The sequence below is a fragment of the Papio anubis genome, chromosome 9, assembly GCF_008728515.1.
Source record: "Papio anubis isolate 15944 chromosome 9, Panubis1.0, whole genome shotgun sequence".
Lineage (NCBI taxonomy): Eukaryota > Metazoa > Chordata > Mammalia > Primates > Cercopithecidae > Papio > Papio anubis.
Window position 1 is genome coordinate 72,453,324 of NC_044984.1, and position 18,117 is coordinate 72,471,440.

General features: G+C 34.6%; 1 protein-coding gene across 12 annotated transcripts in view; it reads left to right on the top strand.

Annotated features, from left to right (window-relative positions):
* NAV3 (neuron navigator 3) overlaps positions 1 to 18,117 on the top strand; it is a 946,218-nt gene that overhangs the window by 835,754 nt on the left and 92,347 nt on the right. For all 12 annotated transcript variants that reach the window (XM_021923304.2, XM_031651088.1, XM_021923300.2 and 9 more), the window contains 3 exons: positions 13,489 to 13,618; positions 14,778 to 15,048; positions 15,986 to 16,694. In XM_021923304.2, coding sequence (XP_021778996.2) covers positions 13,489 to 13,618; positions 14,778 to 15,048; positions 15,986 to 16,694 — 1,110 coding nt within the window. The remainder of the gene's footprint in view (positions 1 to 13,488; positions 13,619 to 14,777; positions 15,049 to 15,985; positions 16,695 to 18,117) is intronic.

Here is an 18,117-nt window from a genome sequence, read left to right on the forward strand (position 1 = left end):
CTTTATTGTTTATATCCCTATAAAAATTTTTGTCAAAGCCATTCAACAAGTCTCTACTCCAGACTTTCCCACATTTTCCTGTCTTGTTCTGAGCCCTCCAAATTGTTCCAACCTCTGCATGAAACCCAGTCCCAAAGTCACTTACACATTTTTGGATATCTTTTCAGCAACTCTCTACTCTACTGGTACCAACTTACTTTGTTAGTCTGTTTTCACACTGTTGATAAAGACATATCCAAGACTGGAAAGAACAAAAGGTTTAATTGGACTTACAGTTCCACATGGCTAGGGAGGCTTCATAATCATGGCAGGAGATAAAAGGCATTTCTTACATAGTGGCAGCAAGAGAAAATGAAGAAGATACAAAAGCAGAAACCCCTGATAAAACCATCAGATCTTGTGGGACTTATTCACTGCCACTAGGACATGGGTGTCCTATGGGTGATACCGCTCCCATGATTCAAATGATCTCCAACCAGGTCCCTCCCACAACACATGGGAATTATGGGAATACAATTCAAGATGAGATTTGGGTAGGGACACAGAGCCAGACTATATCCATGGATTTCTTATATTTTTGCTTTTAATAACACAAACAAAAAAATACATCCTTAAAAGGCTAGAGGTGAGAAGGTGTTTTTATGGAAATCAAAAATAATATAACCTTGGTAAACAGTATTCTTAAGATTGTAGTTGAATTAGAAAGCAGAGTACATCTAGAAGATTCAGTAGTAAGCGTGTTTCTTCGATTAATGGAAAATTTGAATAGCCTAGCTGATTCAGCCTAGCTGATTGAGATTGAGGTTACTATTAAATGCCTGAAGTATAAGAATTGGTTGTTTATGTAAACAAAATATCTGTTTTACATGTACTTGTACATGTATAAGTAGGACAGTTGAGCCCCAGTAACATGAAATATCAAAGAGCATGACTTGAATACCTGCGATATGAAGTGCTATTACATCAAAAAAGAGGTGTGTGCTGAAAAATTACGTACAAATGGCATTTTCCTCAAATCAATTTTAAATCTTCAGAATTTCATTTTAATAATTGTTCAGTTAATATTTCAGAATCCCTCATCATAAAAAGCAGACAAAAGACCTTGAATCTATAACACATTTGTTTTCAAACAAGCCTGCCTCTAACTGTGAATCCAGGAGTGAATCCAGAACTATAAGTTAACTAAGATTGGCCCCATCGAGTTACTGAATATTGCACTTTGGGAGGCCGAGACGGGCGGATCACGAGGTCAGGAGATCGAGACCATCCTGGCTAACACGGTGAAACCCCGTCTCTACTATAAAATACAAAAAACTAGCCGGGCGAGGTGGCGGGCGCCTGTAGTCCCAGCTACTCTGGAGGCTGAGGCAGGAGAATGGCGTGAACCTGGGAGGCGGAGCTTGTAGTGAGCTGAGATCCGGCCACTGCACTCCAGCCTGGGCGACAGAGCGAGACTCCGTCTCAAAAAAAAAAAAAAAAAAAAAAAAAAATCTAAATACTAAAAGGCATGCCTCAACAATTATTTTCTTCTTGGAATCACTAATTAACCTATGTGTATCCAAACAATAATCTTCCAACAGTTTCGCTAGCTACATTTTTAATTACTTAATAGCATGTAAAATTTGTGTTTTATTATTGTTCAGTTCTGAATTTTGACATATGCATCAAGCCATGCAGCTACTACCACAAGTCTTCCTGATCACTGATCTGTCCTAAATCTCTAAACGGTTTTTTTCTTTTCTTAAATTTTGCATAAATAAAACCATACATTATGTGGCCTTTTGAATCTGGCATCTTTAACTTAACATGCTTGAAATTCATCTGTGTCATTTCATGTATCAATGGCTCAAGCATTTTAATTGTTAAGAAAATATGTATGCTGGGATCAATATCTTTCTAAATGAGTTTTTGTTCACAATGCTGAGCGTTTATTTAGGATAGATTCCTAGAAATGGTATCACTAGGTCAAACATTCAAATAATTTAAAAATATTTCATATGGCCAAATAATCTCAAAATTTTTTTACCAGTATACTTTTATGACAGTATGGAATAAATGTGTCTTTCTTATACCAATTGACAACATTAATGATAATACATAAAATATTCTTTGCTAATTTGATGAGACAGAAGTGGTATATCATTATTAGCATTTTATTACTGTGGTTAAATGACTCTACTATACAACCAGAAATATTTGGTTCAAAATCCATCTTCATTACTACAAATGAGAACTTAGGTGAGCTATTTAATCTCTTGGTGCCTCAGTCTCCTAATCTATAAAGTGAGGATAATTGTACCAATCATACAGGGTTGCTGTGAGAATTAACTGAGTTACTATAGAAAATGCAGTGGCGCGATCTCGGCTCACTGCAAGCTCCGCCTCCCAGGTTCACGGCATTCTCTACTCCAGCCTGGGTGACACAGCGCGAGACTCCGTCTCAAAAAAAAAAAAAAAAAAAAAAAAAAAAAGAAAATGCTTAGAATGGTATCTAGTCACTAGTAAGGACACTCTCTATATTACTTCTTTATTATCTAACACCTTTAATTATTAATGAAGCTCAGTTTCCTTATATGCTTTTGGGATATTTGAATGTTTTATTGGTGAATTTTCTAATAAAATTATTTGTCTACTTTTCTATGGACAGGTTAGTATTGTTCTTACTGGTTTGTTTGAGGTTCAGTTAATAAGAATTTTAAGGAGTTTGTATCACATTATCACATTTAGCAAACTTTCTGCATTTTATGTTTTTTCTTTCAGATAATGTTTGCAAAATGTAAAAAAAAAAAAAAAGGTTTCTTCATCAAGTTGGTATCTTTATCTTTTTTATTGCTTTGTGATTTGAAAATTCTTGTCCTAAGAACCAAAATATATATTTAATGAAACAGTTCTCTTCTTTTATTCATTCTGAAGTCCTTGGAATTGAATTTGGAATATGATATAAATCCTAATTTTATATTTTATGATATTCAATATTTCTAACAAATATTTAGTTAATAATCTAATCTAGGTTTCTATTGTTTCTTCTGTTTCCTTTATAATACATTTTCTGAAGTTATTTTTCCTAGACTTAAATATTAGTCCCATATTATCACAGCGGAAAAAATATCTGTTAGCTATGAATAAAAGACTTTAATCTTATTGATGCATTAATATATTTAAATGTATTGTAGAGAACATACAGATTAGAAAAGAAAAAGTATAATTGCCTTTTTCCATAGTTGACATGAATGTGTATAAAGAAAAGCTAAAAAAATCAATAAAACAACTAGAACTAATTAGTGAATTTAGCAAGATCATACCATACAAAGCCAAGATTCAAAATTCAATTCTATTTACCTACTAACAAAAAATATTTGAAATATGAAAATTTATACCATTTACAATAACATCAGAATATTGAACCATGAAGTATTTAGGAATTTATAAAATGAAATCTCCTATACCAGGAATTACAGACCATTGCTGAAATAAATTAAAGAAGACCAATATCTTTAATTTGTGAAGGGACACTTATTTGTGGATTGAGAGACAGTATTGTTAAAATATCAGTATTTCCCAAATTAATCAATAGATTCAATATAATGCTGATCAAAACACCAGAAGATGTTCTGTAGAAGTTGACAAGCTATTTCTATAATTCAAATGGAAATGCAAAAGGCAGTCACTGCCAACACCAGCATGGACTGTTTGGGTTCCAGTAGGTAACTTCACTACAGCCTCTTCTGTCAACCACATCATGACAACTGCCCAGAAGCCAGAGAAACTCCTCACACCTGACCCACTGCTACAACTACCAGCATCCAAGCAAGCTACCTGGAGGCCCAAGAATCACCCCACTGGTCACTGCCAACAGAGGTACCATTGTACACTATGCTGGGGAACAAAGATAGGCATGTAGTCAGCCCACCTCTGCTACCACTGAGGCCTAAAGACTGGCCCACCTGACATTCCAGTCCTCAGCACAACTGCATCACAGTCTCTGTTAATAACCACTCCCTAACCTACCAAGGAAATCACAAATGTCACTGACACTGTTTGTAGCCCAATAAATCATAGAGAGACTACATTACTGCACACACCCACAATCAAAGTCACATCACCCTATCCAAACAATATCACAGGTATATCTGAAGGAAAAAATTTTCCCATATGAAAGTGAATTCAAATACAAGAAGAAGTGACTGTTAAAAAAGATATGCAGATATCAACATAAGAACACAGGAAACATGAAAAAATAAGGAAATATGATAGTTTTGAAGGAACACAATAATTCTCCAGCAAGAGATCTTATCAAAAGGAAATTTTTGAAATTGCAGATTAAGAATTCAGAATATTGATTTAAAAGAAGCTCATTGAGATACCGGAAAATTCCAAAAAAAATACAAAGAAATCAGAAAAACAATTTAGAATGTGAATGAGAAATTCACAAAACAGATTTTAAAAAACTAACAAAAATGGAACTGAAAAAACTAATGGAACTGAAGGATTTATTGAAGAAAAGGCAAAATACACTCAAAAACTTCAACAATATCTTCCATCAACCAGAAGAAAGAATCTCAGAAGGTAAAGACAGGTCTTCTGAAATAATCTAGTGTGACAAAATTAAAAGAGAATAATCAAATCCTTCATCACATTTGGGACAACATTAAAGTGACCAAATATATGAATTATAGATATCCCCAAGAGTGAAAAGACAAAGAAAAGAGTAGAAAACCCACTTAATTAAATAATATATGAAAACTTCCGAAGTCTAGCAAGAGTTTTAGATATTTGGGATGCAGGAAGCTCAATGGTCCCCAGGCAGATAAAATGCAAAAAGGTCTTATACACAGCACATTATAGTCAGACTGTTTAAAGTCAAAGATAAGGAATAAATTCTAAAAACAGCAAGAGAAAAGTATATGATAACCTATAAAGTAAAAGTGACAGCAGATTTTTGGCAGACACTTTACAGGCCAGAAAGAATAGGATGATATATTCAAAGTGCTTAAAGAAAAAAAAAAAAAAAAAAAACTGTCAGCCTAAAATACTACAGCCCACAAACTTATCCTTCATAAATGAAGGAGAAATAAAATCTTTCTCAGACAAGAAAAATGCTGAGGTAATTTGTTACTACTACACTGGACCTACAATAAATCCTCAAGGGAGGTCTGGAACCTGGCAGTGAAAGGATGACATTTATCATCATGAAAATACATGAAAGTATAAAACTCCCTTGTAAGCAACTAAGGAAAGGTATCAAATGTCACCACCAGAGAACTCTAACCACAATGTCAAACAGTAAGGGAAAAAGAAAGGAACAAAAATACATAAGACAACCAATAAACAACAATATAACAGCAAGCCTCACATATTAATAATCACTTTGAATGCAAATGAATTAAATTCTCCACCTAAACGTTATGAAATACCTGAATGGATAAAACTGTATGATCCACCTATATGCAGATTACAAGAAACTTACCTTACCAGTCAAGGCATACATAGGCTGAAAGTAAAAGAATGGTAAAAGATATTCCTTGCAAGTGGAAATCAATAATGAGCAGGAGTAGCTATACTTACATTAGATCAAACAGACTTTAAGTCAAAAAGAGTAAAATAAAAAAGACAAAGGATGTTATTATATAATGATGAGATTAACCCAGCGATAGGACATAACAACTCTAAATGTATATGCATTCAACACTAGAGAACTCAGATCCACAAAGCAAGTATCAGACCTAAAGAGAGAAACAGACTGCAATACAATAATAGTGGAGAACTTTAACACTCCACTCTCAGTATTAGACAGATAATCTAGACCAAAAATCAACCAATAAATTTTATATTTAAACTAGATTTTAGACCGAATGGACCTAACATTTACAAAAAATTCCATCCAACCACCGCAACATGAAATTTTTGTCATCAGCACATGAAACACTCTCCAAGATACACCACCATATATGAAGCCACAAATCAGGTCTCAACAATTTTTTTAAAGTTGAAATCATATCACATATCTTCTCAGACCACTGTGGAATAAATTAAGCTGAAAATCAAAACATTGTTGCAGCAAATAAAAATTGAAACACAACATATCAAAACCAGTGGGATACAGCAAAGGCAGTGCTAAGAGGGAAGTTTATAGCAATAAATGTTTACATTGAAAAAGTAGAAATATTTAAAAATTAGCAACCTAACAATGTGCCTGAAGAAACTAGGAAATCGAGAACAAATCAAACCCAAAATCAGCAGAAGAAAAGCAATAATAAAGATCAGAAAAGAACTAAATCAAATAGAGACTAAAACAATACAAAGGATGAACAAAACCAAAATTTAGTTTTTCAAAAAGATAAATAAGATTGATAAACCACTGGATAGACTAAGCAAGGAAATAGAATATCCAAATAAACAAAATCAAAAACGATAAAGGAGGCATTACAACTGATAGCACAGAAATAAAAATAATCATCAGAGACTATTATGAACAACTATATTCTGAAAAATGGAAAATATAGAGAAATAGATAAATTCCTAGAAACATACAGCCTACCAAGGTGTTGAATCGGGAAGAAATATAAAACCTGAACATATCAATAATGAGTAGCAAAATTGAATCAGTAATAAAAACGTCTCCCAACTTTTTTAAAGCCTCGGACCAGATAAAATCACAGCCTAATTCTACCAATCATGCAAAGAAGAATACCAGTCCTCTTGACACTATTCCAAAAACTCAGAGGAAAGAATTCTTTCTGGCTCATTCTACATGACCAGTGTCACCTTGAAACCAAAACCCGACAAGGACACCACGAAAAGAAAACTACAGGCCAATATCCATGATGAACACAGATGCAAAAATCATCAACAAAATACTAGCAAACTGAATCCAACAGCACATCAAAAAGATAATATACCACAATCCAGTGGGGTTTGTATCAAGGATACAAGTATAACTCAACATAAACAAATCAATAAACATGATAAGCATTTTCACAGAGTATAAGACAAATGAATATATGATCATCTCAATAGATGCAGAGAAAAATTTTGATAAAATTCAGCATCTCTTCATGATAAAAACTCTAAACTTGGCATAGAAGAAACATACCTCAACATAATAAAGGCCATATGTGACAAACTCAGAACTAATATCAGACAGAATGGGAAAAAGTTTAAAGGCTTTCCTCTAAGCACCGGAACAAGACAAGGATGCAAACTATCACCACTCGTATCCACATAGTACTAGAAGTCCTAGCCAAAACAATCAGACAAGCAAAAGAAATAAAAAGCATCTGAATTGGAAAGAAATCCTCTTTGCTGATGATATGGTTTTTTGTCTAGAAAATACTAAAAACTCCAGCAAAAGCCTCTTAGATTTGATTAATTAATTCAGTAAAGTTTCAGGATACAAAATCAAAATACAAAAGTCAGTAGCATTTCTATGCCCCAATAATAAAATATCTAAGAAAGAAATCAAGAAAGTGATCCCATTTAAATTAGTTACAAAAAATTAAAATACCTGGGAATAACTCAAGGAAGTAGAAGTTCTCTACATGAAAAACTACAAAATACTGATGAAAGAAATTAAAGATTAAACAAACAAACTGAAAAACATCCCATGTTTATGGATCAAAAGAATTAATATCATTAAAATGACCATACTTCCCAAAACAATTTCCACATTCAATGCAATTTCTACAAATTACCAATGTCATATTTCATAGAATTAGAATAATCCTAAAATTTCTATGGAATGAAAATAGAGCCCAAATAGCCAAAGCAATTCTGAACATAAAGAACAAATCTGGTCCTGACTTAACCACTATGCAATTACGCATGTAACAAAATTGCACATGGATTTTATCAATTTGTACAAATAAAAAAAATAAAAAAAGAACAAAGCTGGAAGCTATAGTAACCAAAACACCACGGCATTTGTAGACAAATGGAATAGAATAGAAGGCTCAGAAATAAAGCCATATATATATATACACACACATATGTGTATATACACACATATGTACATACACACACGTGTATATACACACATATGTATATACACATATACATATAATGTTTTCTACATGTTCTAATATTTATATTCTATTCCATTATACATATTCCATTTCTGTATATAGGTTACATAGAATTGGAAAACTATCTGCCATTAAAAAGAATGAAATCCTGTCATTTGCAGCAACATGGCTGAAACTGGAGTTCATTATCTTAAGTGAAATAATCTAAGCACAAATAGATAAATATCACATGTTCTCATTTAGATGTGGGAGCTAAATAACTTGATTACATGGAGATGGAGAATGGAAAGGTAGGTAGGAAACAGAGACTGGAAAGGATGAACGGAGGGTAGGAGGGAAGATGAAGAAAAGAGAGTTAAAAGGTATAAACATACAGTTAAAAGAATAAATTTAATGCTTGATAACAGAGTACAGTGACTACAGTTAACAAAATTTATTATACTCGGGTGATGAACACCTTAATACTTGATCACTATGCAATTATATACACGTAACAAAATCACTATGCACTATATACATGTAACATTTAAATTTGTACAAATAAAAATAATAAAATACTAATCCAGTGTCATTCACTGACAATGTTAACTCAGGTGGATAGGCATTAAGTCAATACTACTATAAGAACCACTTCTTGTTTATGTTAATGCCATGTAGAATGAAATAAAATTCACTAAAATCCAAAAAATTAGAAAAATTATTATAATATTAAGACAACCCAATAAATATGTGGTCTAAGGATTTGAAAGTACATGTCACCAAAAATATATACAAATTTCTAATAAATACATGTGACAATATTCAACATCATTAGTCATCAGAGAAATGCAAAATAAAATGGTAAGGAGATATTACTAGATAGGCTTTTACAGAGACTGACAATACCAAGTATTGACAAGGATATGGAGCAACTGAAATTCTCATTCTTTGTGATAAGAATGTACAATTATATAATCACATTGAAAAAACAAGTTTTCAGTTACTTTATTCACCCAAAATATATGTCTTTTGGGGGAAAAAAATTCCAGTTTGTGGGTTGTCTTCTCATTCTCTTGATATATGTCTTTTCAAAGAGTCTGAGCTTTACTTTAGACAATGGTCATCAAAGTGTGTATATTTGTGTTTTTATAATTTATATGCATATATTCCTGTGAAAAGATACTGTATGTGTTAGACAGTATCTTTGTTCAACATATACAAATACAATATAATATGAAAGAAAGAGGTTTAATTTACTCACGATTCAACATGAATGGGGAGGCCTCAGGAAAGTTATAGTCATGGGGGAAGGGGAAGCACACATGTCCTTCACATGGTAGCAGGAAACATAATGAGTAAAAGGGGGGAAAGCCCTTTATAAAAGTATCAAATCCCATGAGAACTCATTCTCACGAGAACACAATTAGAGTAACTGCCCCCATTATTCAATTACCTCCCACCAGGCCCCTCCCACAACACATGGGGATTATGGGAACTACAGTTCAAGATGAGATTTGGGTGGGAACACAGCCACACTATTTAATTCTACCTCTGACCCCTCCCAAATCTCATGTTCTCACAATTCAAAACACAATCATGCCCTTCCAACAGTCCCCCACAAAGTCTTAACACATTTCAGTATTAACACAAAAGTGCAAGTCCAAAGTCTCATCTGAGACAAGGCAAGTCCCTTCTGCCTATGAGCCTGTAAATTCGAAAGCAAGTTAGCTACTTCCTAGATACAAAGGGGGTACAGTCATTGGGTAAATATACACATTCCAAATGAGAGAAATTGGCCAAAACCAAGGGGCTACAGGCCTCACGGAAGTCCAAAATCCAATAGGGCAGTCATTAAACCTTGAAGTTTCAAAATTATCTCCTTTGATTTCATATCTCACACCTAGGTCATGATGATGCAAGAGGTGGGCTCCCACGGCTTTGGGCAGCTCCACCTCTGTGGCTTTGCAGGGTATAGAACCCCCTCTAGGCTGCTTTTACAAGCTAGTGTTGAGAGTCTTCAGCTTTTCCAGGGACATGGGTGCAAGCTGTAGGTAGATCTACCATTCTGTGGCCTGGAGGATGGTGGCCTTCATTTCACAGCTCCACTAGGCAGTACCCCAGTGGGAACTCTGTGTGGGGGCTCTGATCCCACAATTTCCCTTCCACATTGCCCTAGCAGAGGTTCACCATGAGGGCTCCACCCCTACAGCAAACTTCTGCCTGAACATCCGAGCATTTACTTATATCTTCTGGAATGTAGGTGGAGGTTTCCAGACCTCAAATGTTGACAGTGCAAATGTAGGCTCAACACCCTGTGGAAGCTGGCAGAGCTTGGGGCTTTCCCCTTCTGAAGCCATGGCCTTAGCTGTACCTTGGCCCCTGTTAGCCAAAGCTGGAGCAACTGGGTTGCAGGGCACCAAGTCCCTATGCTGCATATGGCAGGGGGGCCCTGGACCCAGCCCATGAAACAATTTTTCCCTCAGCCTGCAATGAGTAGGGTTGCCACAAAAGTCTCTGACATGCCCTGGAGACATTTTCCCTATTGTCTTTTAATATTGGGCTCATTGTTACTTATGTAAATTTCTGCAGCAGGCTTGAATTTCTTCTAACAAAATGAGTTTTTCTTTTCTATTGCATCATCAGGTTGCAAATTTTTAAAACTTTTATGCTCTGCTTCCCCTTTAAAAATAAGTTCCAGTTCCAAACCATATCTTTGTGGATACATACAATTGAATGCTTTTAACGGCACCCAAATCATATCTTGAACACTTTGCTGCTCAGAAATGTCTTCCACCAGATACCCTAAATTATCTCTCTCAAGTTCAAAGTACCACAGATCTCTAGGGCGGGGGCAAAATGCCACCAGTCTCTTTGCTAAAGCATAACAAGAGTCACCTTTGCTCCAGTTCCCAACAAGTTCTTCATTTCCATCTGAGACCACCTGAGCCTGGATTTCATTGTCCATATCATTATCAGCATATTGGTCAAAGCCATTCAACAAGTCTCTAGGAAGTTTCAAACTTTCCCACATCTTCCTGTCTTTTTCTGAGACCTCCAAGTTGTTCCAACTTCTGCCTGTTACCCAGTTGCAAAATTACTTCCACATTTTTGAGTATCTTTACAGCAATGCCGCACTCCTGGTACCAATTTACTATATTAGTTTATTCTCATGCTGATAATAAAGACATACCCAAAGCTAGGTAATTTATAAAGAAAAGAGGTTTAATTGACTCACAGTTCAGCATGGCTGGGGAGTCCTCAGGAAACATAATCATGGTGGAAGGTGAAACAAGCACATCCTTCTTTGCATGGTGGCAGGGAGGAGAAGAATGAGCAGAAAGGGGGAAGAAACCCTTATAAATCATCAGATATCATGAGAACTCACATGAAGATTATGGGAACTACAGTTCAAGAAGAGATTTGGGTGTGAAAACAGCCAAACCATGTCAGTCATGAATGAGAGTTTATCAAATTAAGATGTGGGGAAGATTTTTAAAAGATTTGAGCAACCACAGATGATAGATATTTGCTATAGTAGTGCAAGATACCATTTTGCTCTTATTAAAAATATAATTGTTATTGATAGTCTGAGTTATGTCATTGGTAATTATGATGCATTATGCTCTCAGCAGCTAAAACTTCAAACAAAATATACTCCTAGGGAGGAATCAGTCTTAACAATAATTCTATAAATTTAATTTTCTCTTTTTTCTGATAATTACATTTTAGTTGACTTCATATGTGATCTAAATACATTACCATTATTTTGGACTTATGATGTAACTCTTAAAGTACGTATAGAAGACTAGATAAAGTATCAGTTTACCATTTTTTTGTAGTTTGTGCTTTCATGAAGAATATTCTCTTCAATGTACAGATTATTTACAGGCACCTTTTTAATCTATGTGTCCATTTTATGAGACTTAGCTTTTGTCTGTATATAATGTGTTTATTCAGTGTGCATGGATTAATTTGAGAGAGCATAGGTAAGGGTATCTTTACAGCAGTGCCCCACTCCTGGTACCAATTTACTGTATTAGTTTATTCTCATGCTACTAATAAAGACTATACATCACAATAAGCTGAGAACCAGCCAGTAAGTGAGAGAACTATGGTCCACCTTTTCATTGTGGAGTTCTCATTTTCCTTCAGCTTATGCTGCTTATTCAACATTATTTCTGCATAATCTAATGCATTCACTAAATGAAGGTGCCTATGTTATCCTCCATGTGATATTAATACAGCCTATTTAATTTATCCTTCTTTAGATTAAAAATAAATATGTAGTCATGTGCCACAGAATAACACTTCAGTTATTTGGTCATTGAAGGACCACATATATTACTGTGGTCCCATAAGATTATAATAACATATTTTTCCTGTACCTTTTCTTTGTTCAGACATGTTTTGATACACAAATGCTTACCATTGTGTTAGAGTTGCCTGCAGTATTCAGTACAGTAACATGCTGTACACATTTCTAGCCTAGGAGCAACAGGCTATACCACATAGCCTAGGTGTGTAGTTAAGTTATACCATCTAGGTTTGTATAAGTACACTCTATGGCATTCTCACCGTGAACAAAATCACCTAATGATGCATTTCTCAAAACATGTCCCTGTTGTTAATACAGTATGTAACAATACAGTTAGTTAGTACAATATGTAATACATGACTATATTCAGAATTTCAACTATTTCTCTTATATTTCAGATCGATTTGCTTGTGCACTGTGTGGCACAGGGGCATTTCATTTTAGTAACCACTGTTTGGGAAAGGAGAAATCTTTGAAGGATATTGAGCAAGGTTGTGACATGGCCAGATGTGAATTTTTGATCAGTGACTCCATGTTAGCAGAAAAAGTTTTATTGGGAAAGATGAAAAGCATGAAGGCCAGATAAGAGGATACTGTATGTTATCACGGATGGAAATGTGAGGGATAGCAGGAGAGATGCTATAATTGAATGAATCTCAATATTCTTGGTGATCAAAGAATAATGAGACTCATCCAATAAGACTCTGTGAATGATTGAAAGTAGTTCCTAAGCTAGGAGGAATAATGATTAATGATTTTCCGGTTCTGACTACAGCACAGGTCTTTGATTTTTAAAACAAAGAATAAATTTGTACATGCTTTATGATTCCTGGTTCAATTTTTAGAGATAAAAAAGTCAGCTGTAATATTATTCTTTCATGATATCATGCAGTACTTCTATCAGTGATTTCATTCATTCCATACACATTCTTCTGGAATGTGGATGCTGTTCTAGACACTGATTCTTTCTAAATATCAGATAAGGTTATTCTCAGGTAGACCCTCTGTTCATATACATATGATTTTCCCAAAATGGGAAGTAAATGACTTTTCATAAGATTAAAAAAAAAAAGATTGTCTTAATAATACATTGTGAAGGTTGTATGGAAATGTAGGTGACTTGCGTTGTGCATCCTGTGTTTGATTCACTGCTCTTTCATGTCTTGCCTTTAGCTGGGATGACAGCAGTTCAGTGAGCAGTGGTCTCAGTGACACGCTTGATAACATCAGCACTGATGACCTGAACACATCCTCTGTCAGCTCTTACTCCAACATCACCGTCCCCTCCAGGAAAAACACTCAGGTGAGAATTACCGCCTTTCTTTTTCCAGTGTTTCTGCCAGTTTCTTCCCCCAAATTACTTAATATTAGATTAAGGTATAGCACAAGCTCTTTGTCCAAAATTATTACAGACATTGGAAAATGCAGAGATAATAGGGACTCCCTTTGCCACTCCTGAACCCCGAAGTGTCTTTAATCTTAGTCTTTCCTAAAGCCACAACCCTTAGGAGGAACAACAATGTGCACTTCAGCCAATTTTGAATAAACAGAAGCAGCTTACATATATATATGTGTGTGTGTTATATATATATGTGTAATATATATGTTATATATATGTAATATATGTACCATATAGCCTGGTGGTATAGTTATCTGTACAAATATATTTATTGTTAATATATTATATATCGTATATAAGTATATATTTATATATACTTAATATATTTTTATATCTGTGTATATTATTATATTATTTATATTACATATATATAAATACAAATATAAAACATAAATACACAATATATAAATAGATATATTTTATATATTGTATAAATATATTTTATATATTTAATATATTAATATTTTATATATTTAATATATTTGTATAGATAACACCGCCAAGTTATATGATATGTATATATTAATATATATAATTCTATATTAATATAATATAAAAGTAACATATCAATACTTAATATAATATATATTCAATTGATTACAATCTAATTCAGAAAGATTTATGTTGCCATATCTCTCCTTATAATATTGATATATTTGTTTAAAAATCCAACAAGTATTTTCATAGTCTAATTTTAGATAGTTCTTGATTAATTGTCTATGATCGCTGAAATACATCACTGGATCTCGTGTGAATGATAAATCAAAAATGGACATTACATCATTAAGTTCTAGCTCGTCTTACTACTTCTTACTACATTTGATATAGAAAATTTCTACCTTTCTGTAGCGTTTAATTGGTGTTTTCTGTACATACTTATTCTGACATTCTCTAATATCTGCAAGTGGGAATTATGTGGCTAAAATTAATAAAATTTAAGTGAAGATAGATCAAAATAGAATCTCTGGATTTATCCAATTATCTGAAAGTACATTTCATTGCCTTAATTCACACTTTATAAATTTTTCTACATGAAGTTTTTCTGTAATATTTGTCTTTATAGCTGAAGACAGATTCAGAGAAACGCTCCACCGCAGACGAGACCTGGGATAGTCCTGAGGAACTGAAAAAACCAGAAGAAGATTTTGACAGCCATGGGGATGCTGGTGGCAAGTGGAAGACTGTGTCCTCTGGACTTCCTGAAGACCCCGAGAAGGCAGGGCAGAAAGCTTCCCTATCTGTTTCACAGACAGGTTCCTGGAGAAGAGGCATGTCTGCCCAAGGAGGGGCACAATCTAGGCAGAAAGCTGGAACAAGTGCGCTCAAAACTCCTGGTAGGCTTGTCGTTTGGCAGCTGTTATGCAAAAGTGCTTTACTTTATTGTTTCCATTCAGTCTTTGTTTTCTCTAACAATAGCATTTGTAAAATATCAAATGCTTATCCATATTAAACATGGAGTTGAATAGTTAAATAGATTTTTTATCTACATTTCACAAACTTGTCATAGAAGCCCAAGTAGGGCCTATATCTAGGCATTCTCTGGAGAGCCCCCTCACAAACTAAGGGTGCTGGATGCCTTACTTTGCCAGAGTTATTTCTGGTCATAGGAAAATAAGATTAGGTTGCTAAAGCAACAATAAAGTTCTGTCATTGTTGTTCTGAGTTCTTAATGAAAGTTTGGAATTTTTACCCTAAATATGCCACTGAATTTCACTGCAGACTCTGAGAGGAAAAAGCAATGACACTAATCAGTTGGAATGCTGGAGATTTGAAACATTGTCTGTGTATTAGACTTCAGGAAAGAAGAGAATAAAATAATTCTTCAAAATTGTACCATACTTTTTAAAAAAGACTCTCCCCCTATTTTTAGAATAGTGCCTAATTAGAAATAGTGCCACCTGAAGCACTAATTAACAGGGTTCTCCAAATGTGATCATCTCACAGATATTCAAATGAATTCTTTTTCTAGTAATTAGCTTGATAGGCTTAAGTGCTGTCCTTTTAAAGAGAGTTGCAAAATAAAAGACATTAACAAATATCAAAACATATGTTTTCATTTTATCTCTTCTATCTCTCATAATGTTTCTTCTAACAGCCAAATTTTTGTAGCGATGCACTCAGTCCTCTCAATATGTTAGAATATTGATCTAAGGCAATACATTTAGGAAGGGAAGAAATGTAAAGAAGCATTCACATTTTACACATTGTTTTCATGAAGTGTGGTGATATCAAACTGTACAGGCACACATATTTGTATTTCTCATTAATTAGGGAAAACTGATGATGCCAAAGCGTCTGAGAAAGGAAAAGCTCCCCTAAAAGGATCATCTCTACAAAGGTCTCCTTCAGATGCAGGAAAAAGCAGTGGAGATGAAGGGAAAAAGCCCCCCTCAGGCATTGGAAGATCGACTGCCACCAGCTCCTTTGGCTTTAAGAAACCAAGTGGAGTAGGGTCATCTGCCATGATCACTAGCAGTGGAGCAACCATAACAAGTGGCTCTGCAACACTGGGTAAAATTCCAAAATCTGCTGCCATTGGCGGGAAGTCAAATGCAGGGAGAAAAACCAGTTTGGACGGTTCACAGAATCAGGATGATGTTGTGCTGCATGTTAGCTCAAAGACTACCCTACAATATCGCAGCTTGCCCCGCCCTTCAAAGTCCAGCACCAGTGGCATTCCTGGCCGAGGTGGCCACAGATCCAGTACCAGCAGTATTGATTCCAACGTCAGCAGCAAGTCTGCTGGGGCCACCACCTCAAAACTGAGAGAACCAACTAAAATTGGGTCAGGGCGCTCAAGTCCTGTCACCGTCAACCAAACAGACAAGGAAAAGGAAAAAGTAGCAGTCTCAGATTCAGAAAGTGTTTCTTTGTCAGGTTCCCCCAAATCCAGCCCCACTTCTGCCAGCGCCTGTGGTGCACAAGGTCTCAGGCAGCCAGGATCCAAGTATCCAGATATTGCCTCACCCACATTTCGAAGGTAAGGATGTATAAAATGATGCTGAAAAATATAAAGGATAAGGATGTGTTAGACAAATGTATTACATATAAATTGTGTGTGTGTGTGTATATATATATTCTAAATACATATAAGGTACATATATATCTTAGAATTCTTTAAAGTACACAGTGAGTTCTATGAAGCTTATATAAACGGTTAACAAAAAAAATAGTTCTTATTGTGAGAAACAGTCAAACTTCAAAATTTCACTGTCATTGTAATATTAGCAACACAAACAACATCTAAGGGACTTAAAAACTGATGGTAATATCTAAATGTAGTGATAAGGCAAAGTAGTAGCTTGTAAAATTTCTATAGATTTCCGTTCCTCCTTTTCACATTAAAAATTAAAACCAAATAGGTTTTTATGAGTGTTGGCATTCATTTCCAGTGTCATTTTCTTGCTGGCTCTTAATGAGTTGGTGATCATAAATGTAGATTAAGTTGTTTTCCTTGTAATGGATTACATTGGACAGACTTATACAGTATCATAGCTTGACACATTCAAGACAATCAAGATATGACAGAATTTGAAACGATTCCAATATTTGGTACAGTATCACCACTGAAGAGTGGGCTAAGCTTTCTAACTCTTCATCTGCTTTCTTTGACATGACTCTGGTAAGGATCATGACTTGGTTTCTGTTCCTGGATTGTTTTTGGTTTTAAATATGTGAAGTTCTGCTCTAAGATATCACTGTTTTTAAATACCCATGTGTTTTTAAGTGGTAGGAAAATAAATGCAGTTAACAATTGGGGGCAAAGATCTAAACCTCTCTGGGTCTGTTTTCTCATCTGCAAAATGGTAGAGTGTGGCTTATAGTTAATTATGGGTTCAATATTTTTAATGTTTGTTTTTATTCTGTTGACTCAACCCAGAACTTTGATATCTTGGAAATGAAGGATTTTGAAACATTTATTTTTACGATAAAGCAATTTCAGATACCTGATTGTTTGAAAAACCTAAAGGTTTTATTCATCAGTAGAAATATTAATGCTGCAGAACTGTCTTTTCAAAAAACTGATTCTCATTGGGAAGAATGAATTATGGCTTATAGGGAGACTAAATATTTCTGTTTCTTAAGTAAAAGCCAATAGTGCCCTCCTGTGGCCCATTACCTATGAAACAATTTCTCATATTCGTCATAAAATATTTTGCTCTAGGAAATATGGATTTCATTGCAACTTAATTAGTAATCATTATGCCATTACTTCATATCATTGTATTTCCATATTTACATAAATTTGATTCTACCATCTGCTTCATTTACAAAACTAAAATGTTTTCTAAACTGAACTCCAAAATCTAACAGCACCAGCTCTGTTTCAAATCACTATTTAAAAAAAAAGTATTTGAATAGCTCTGGCAACTGACATAAAACCCTTTGGCCTCTGCTGGGGA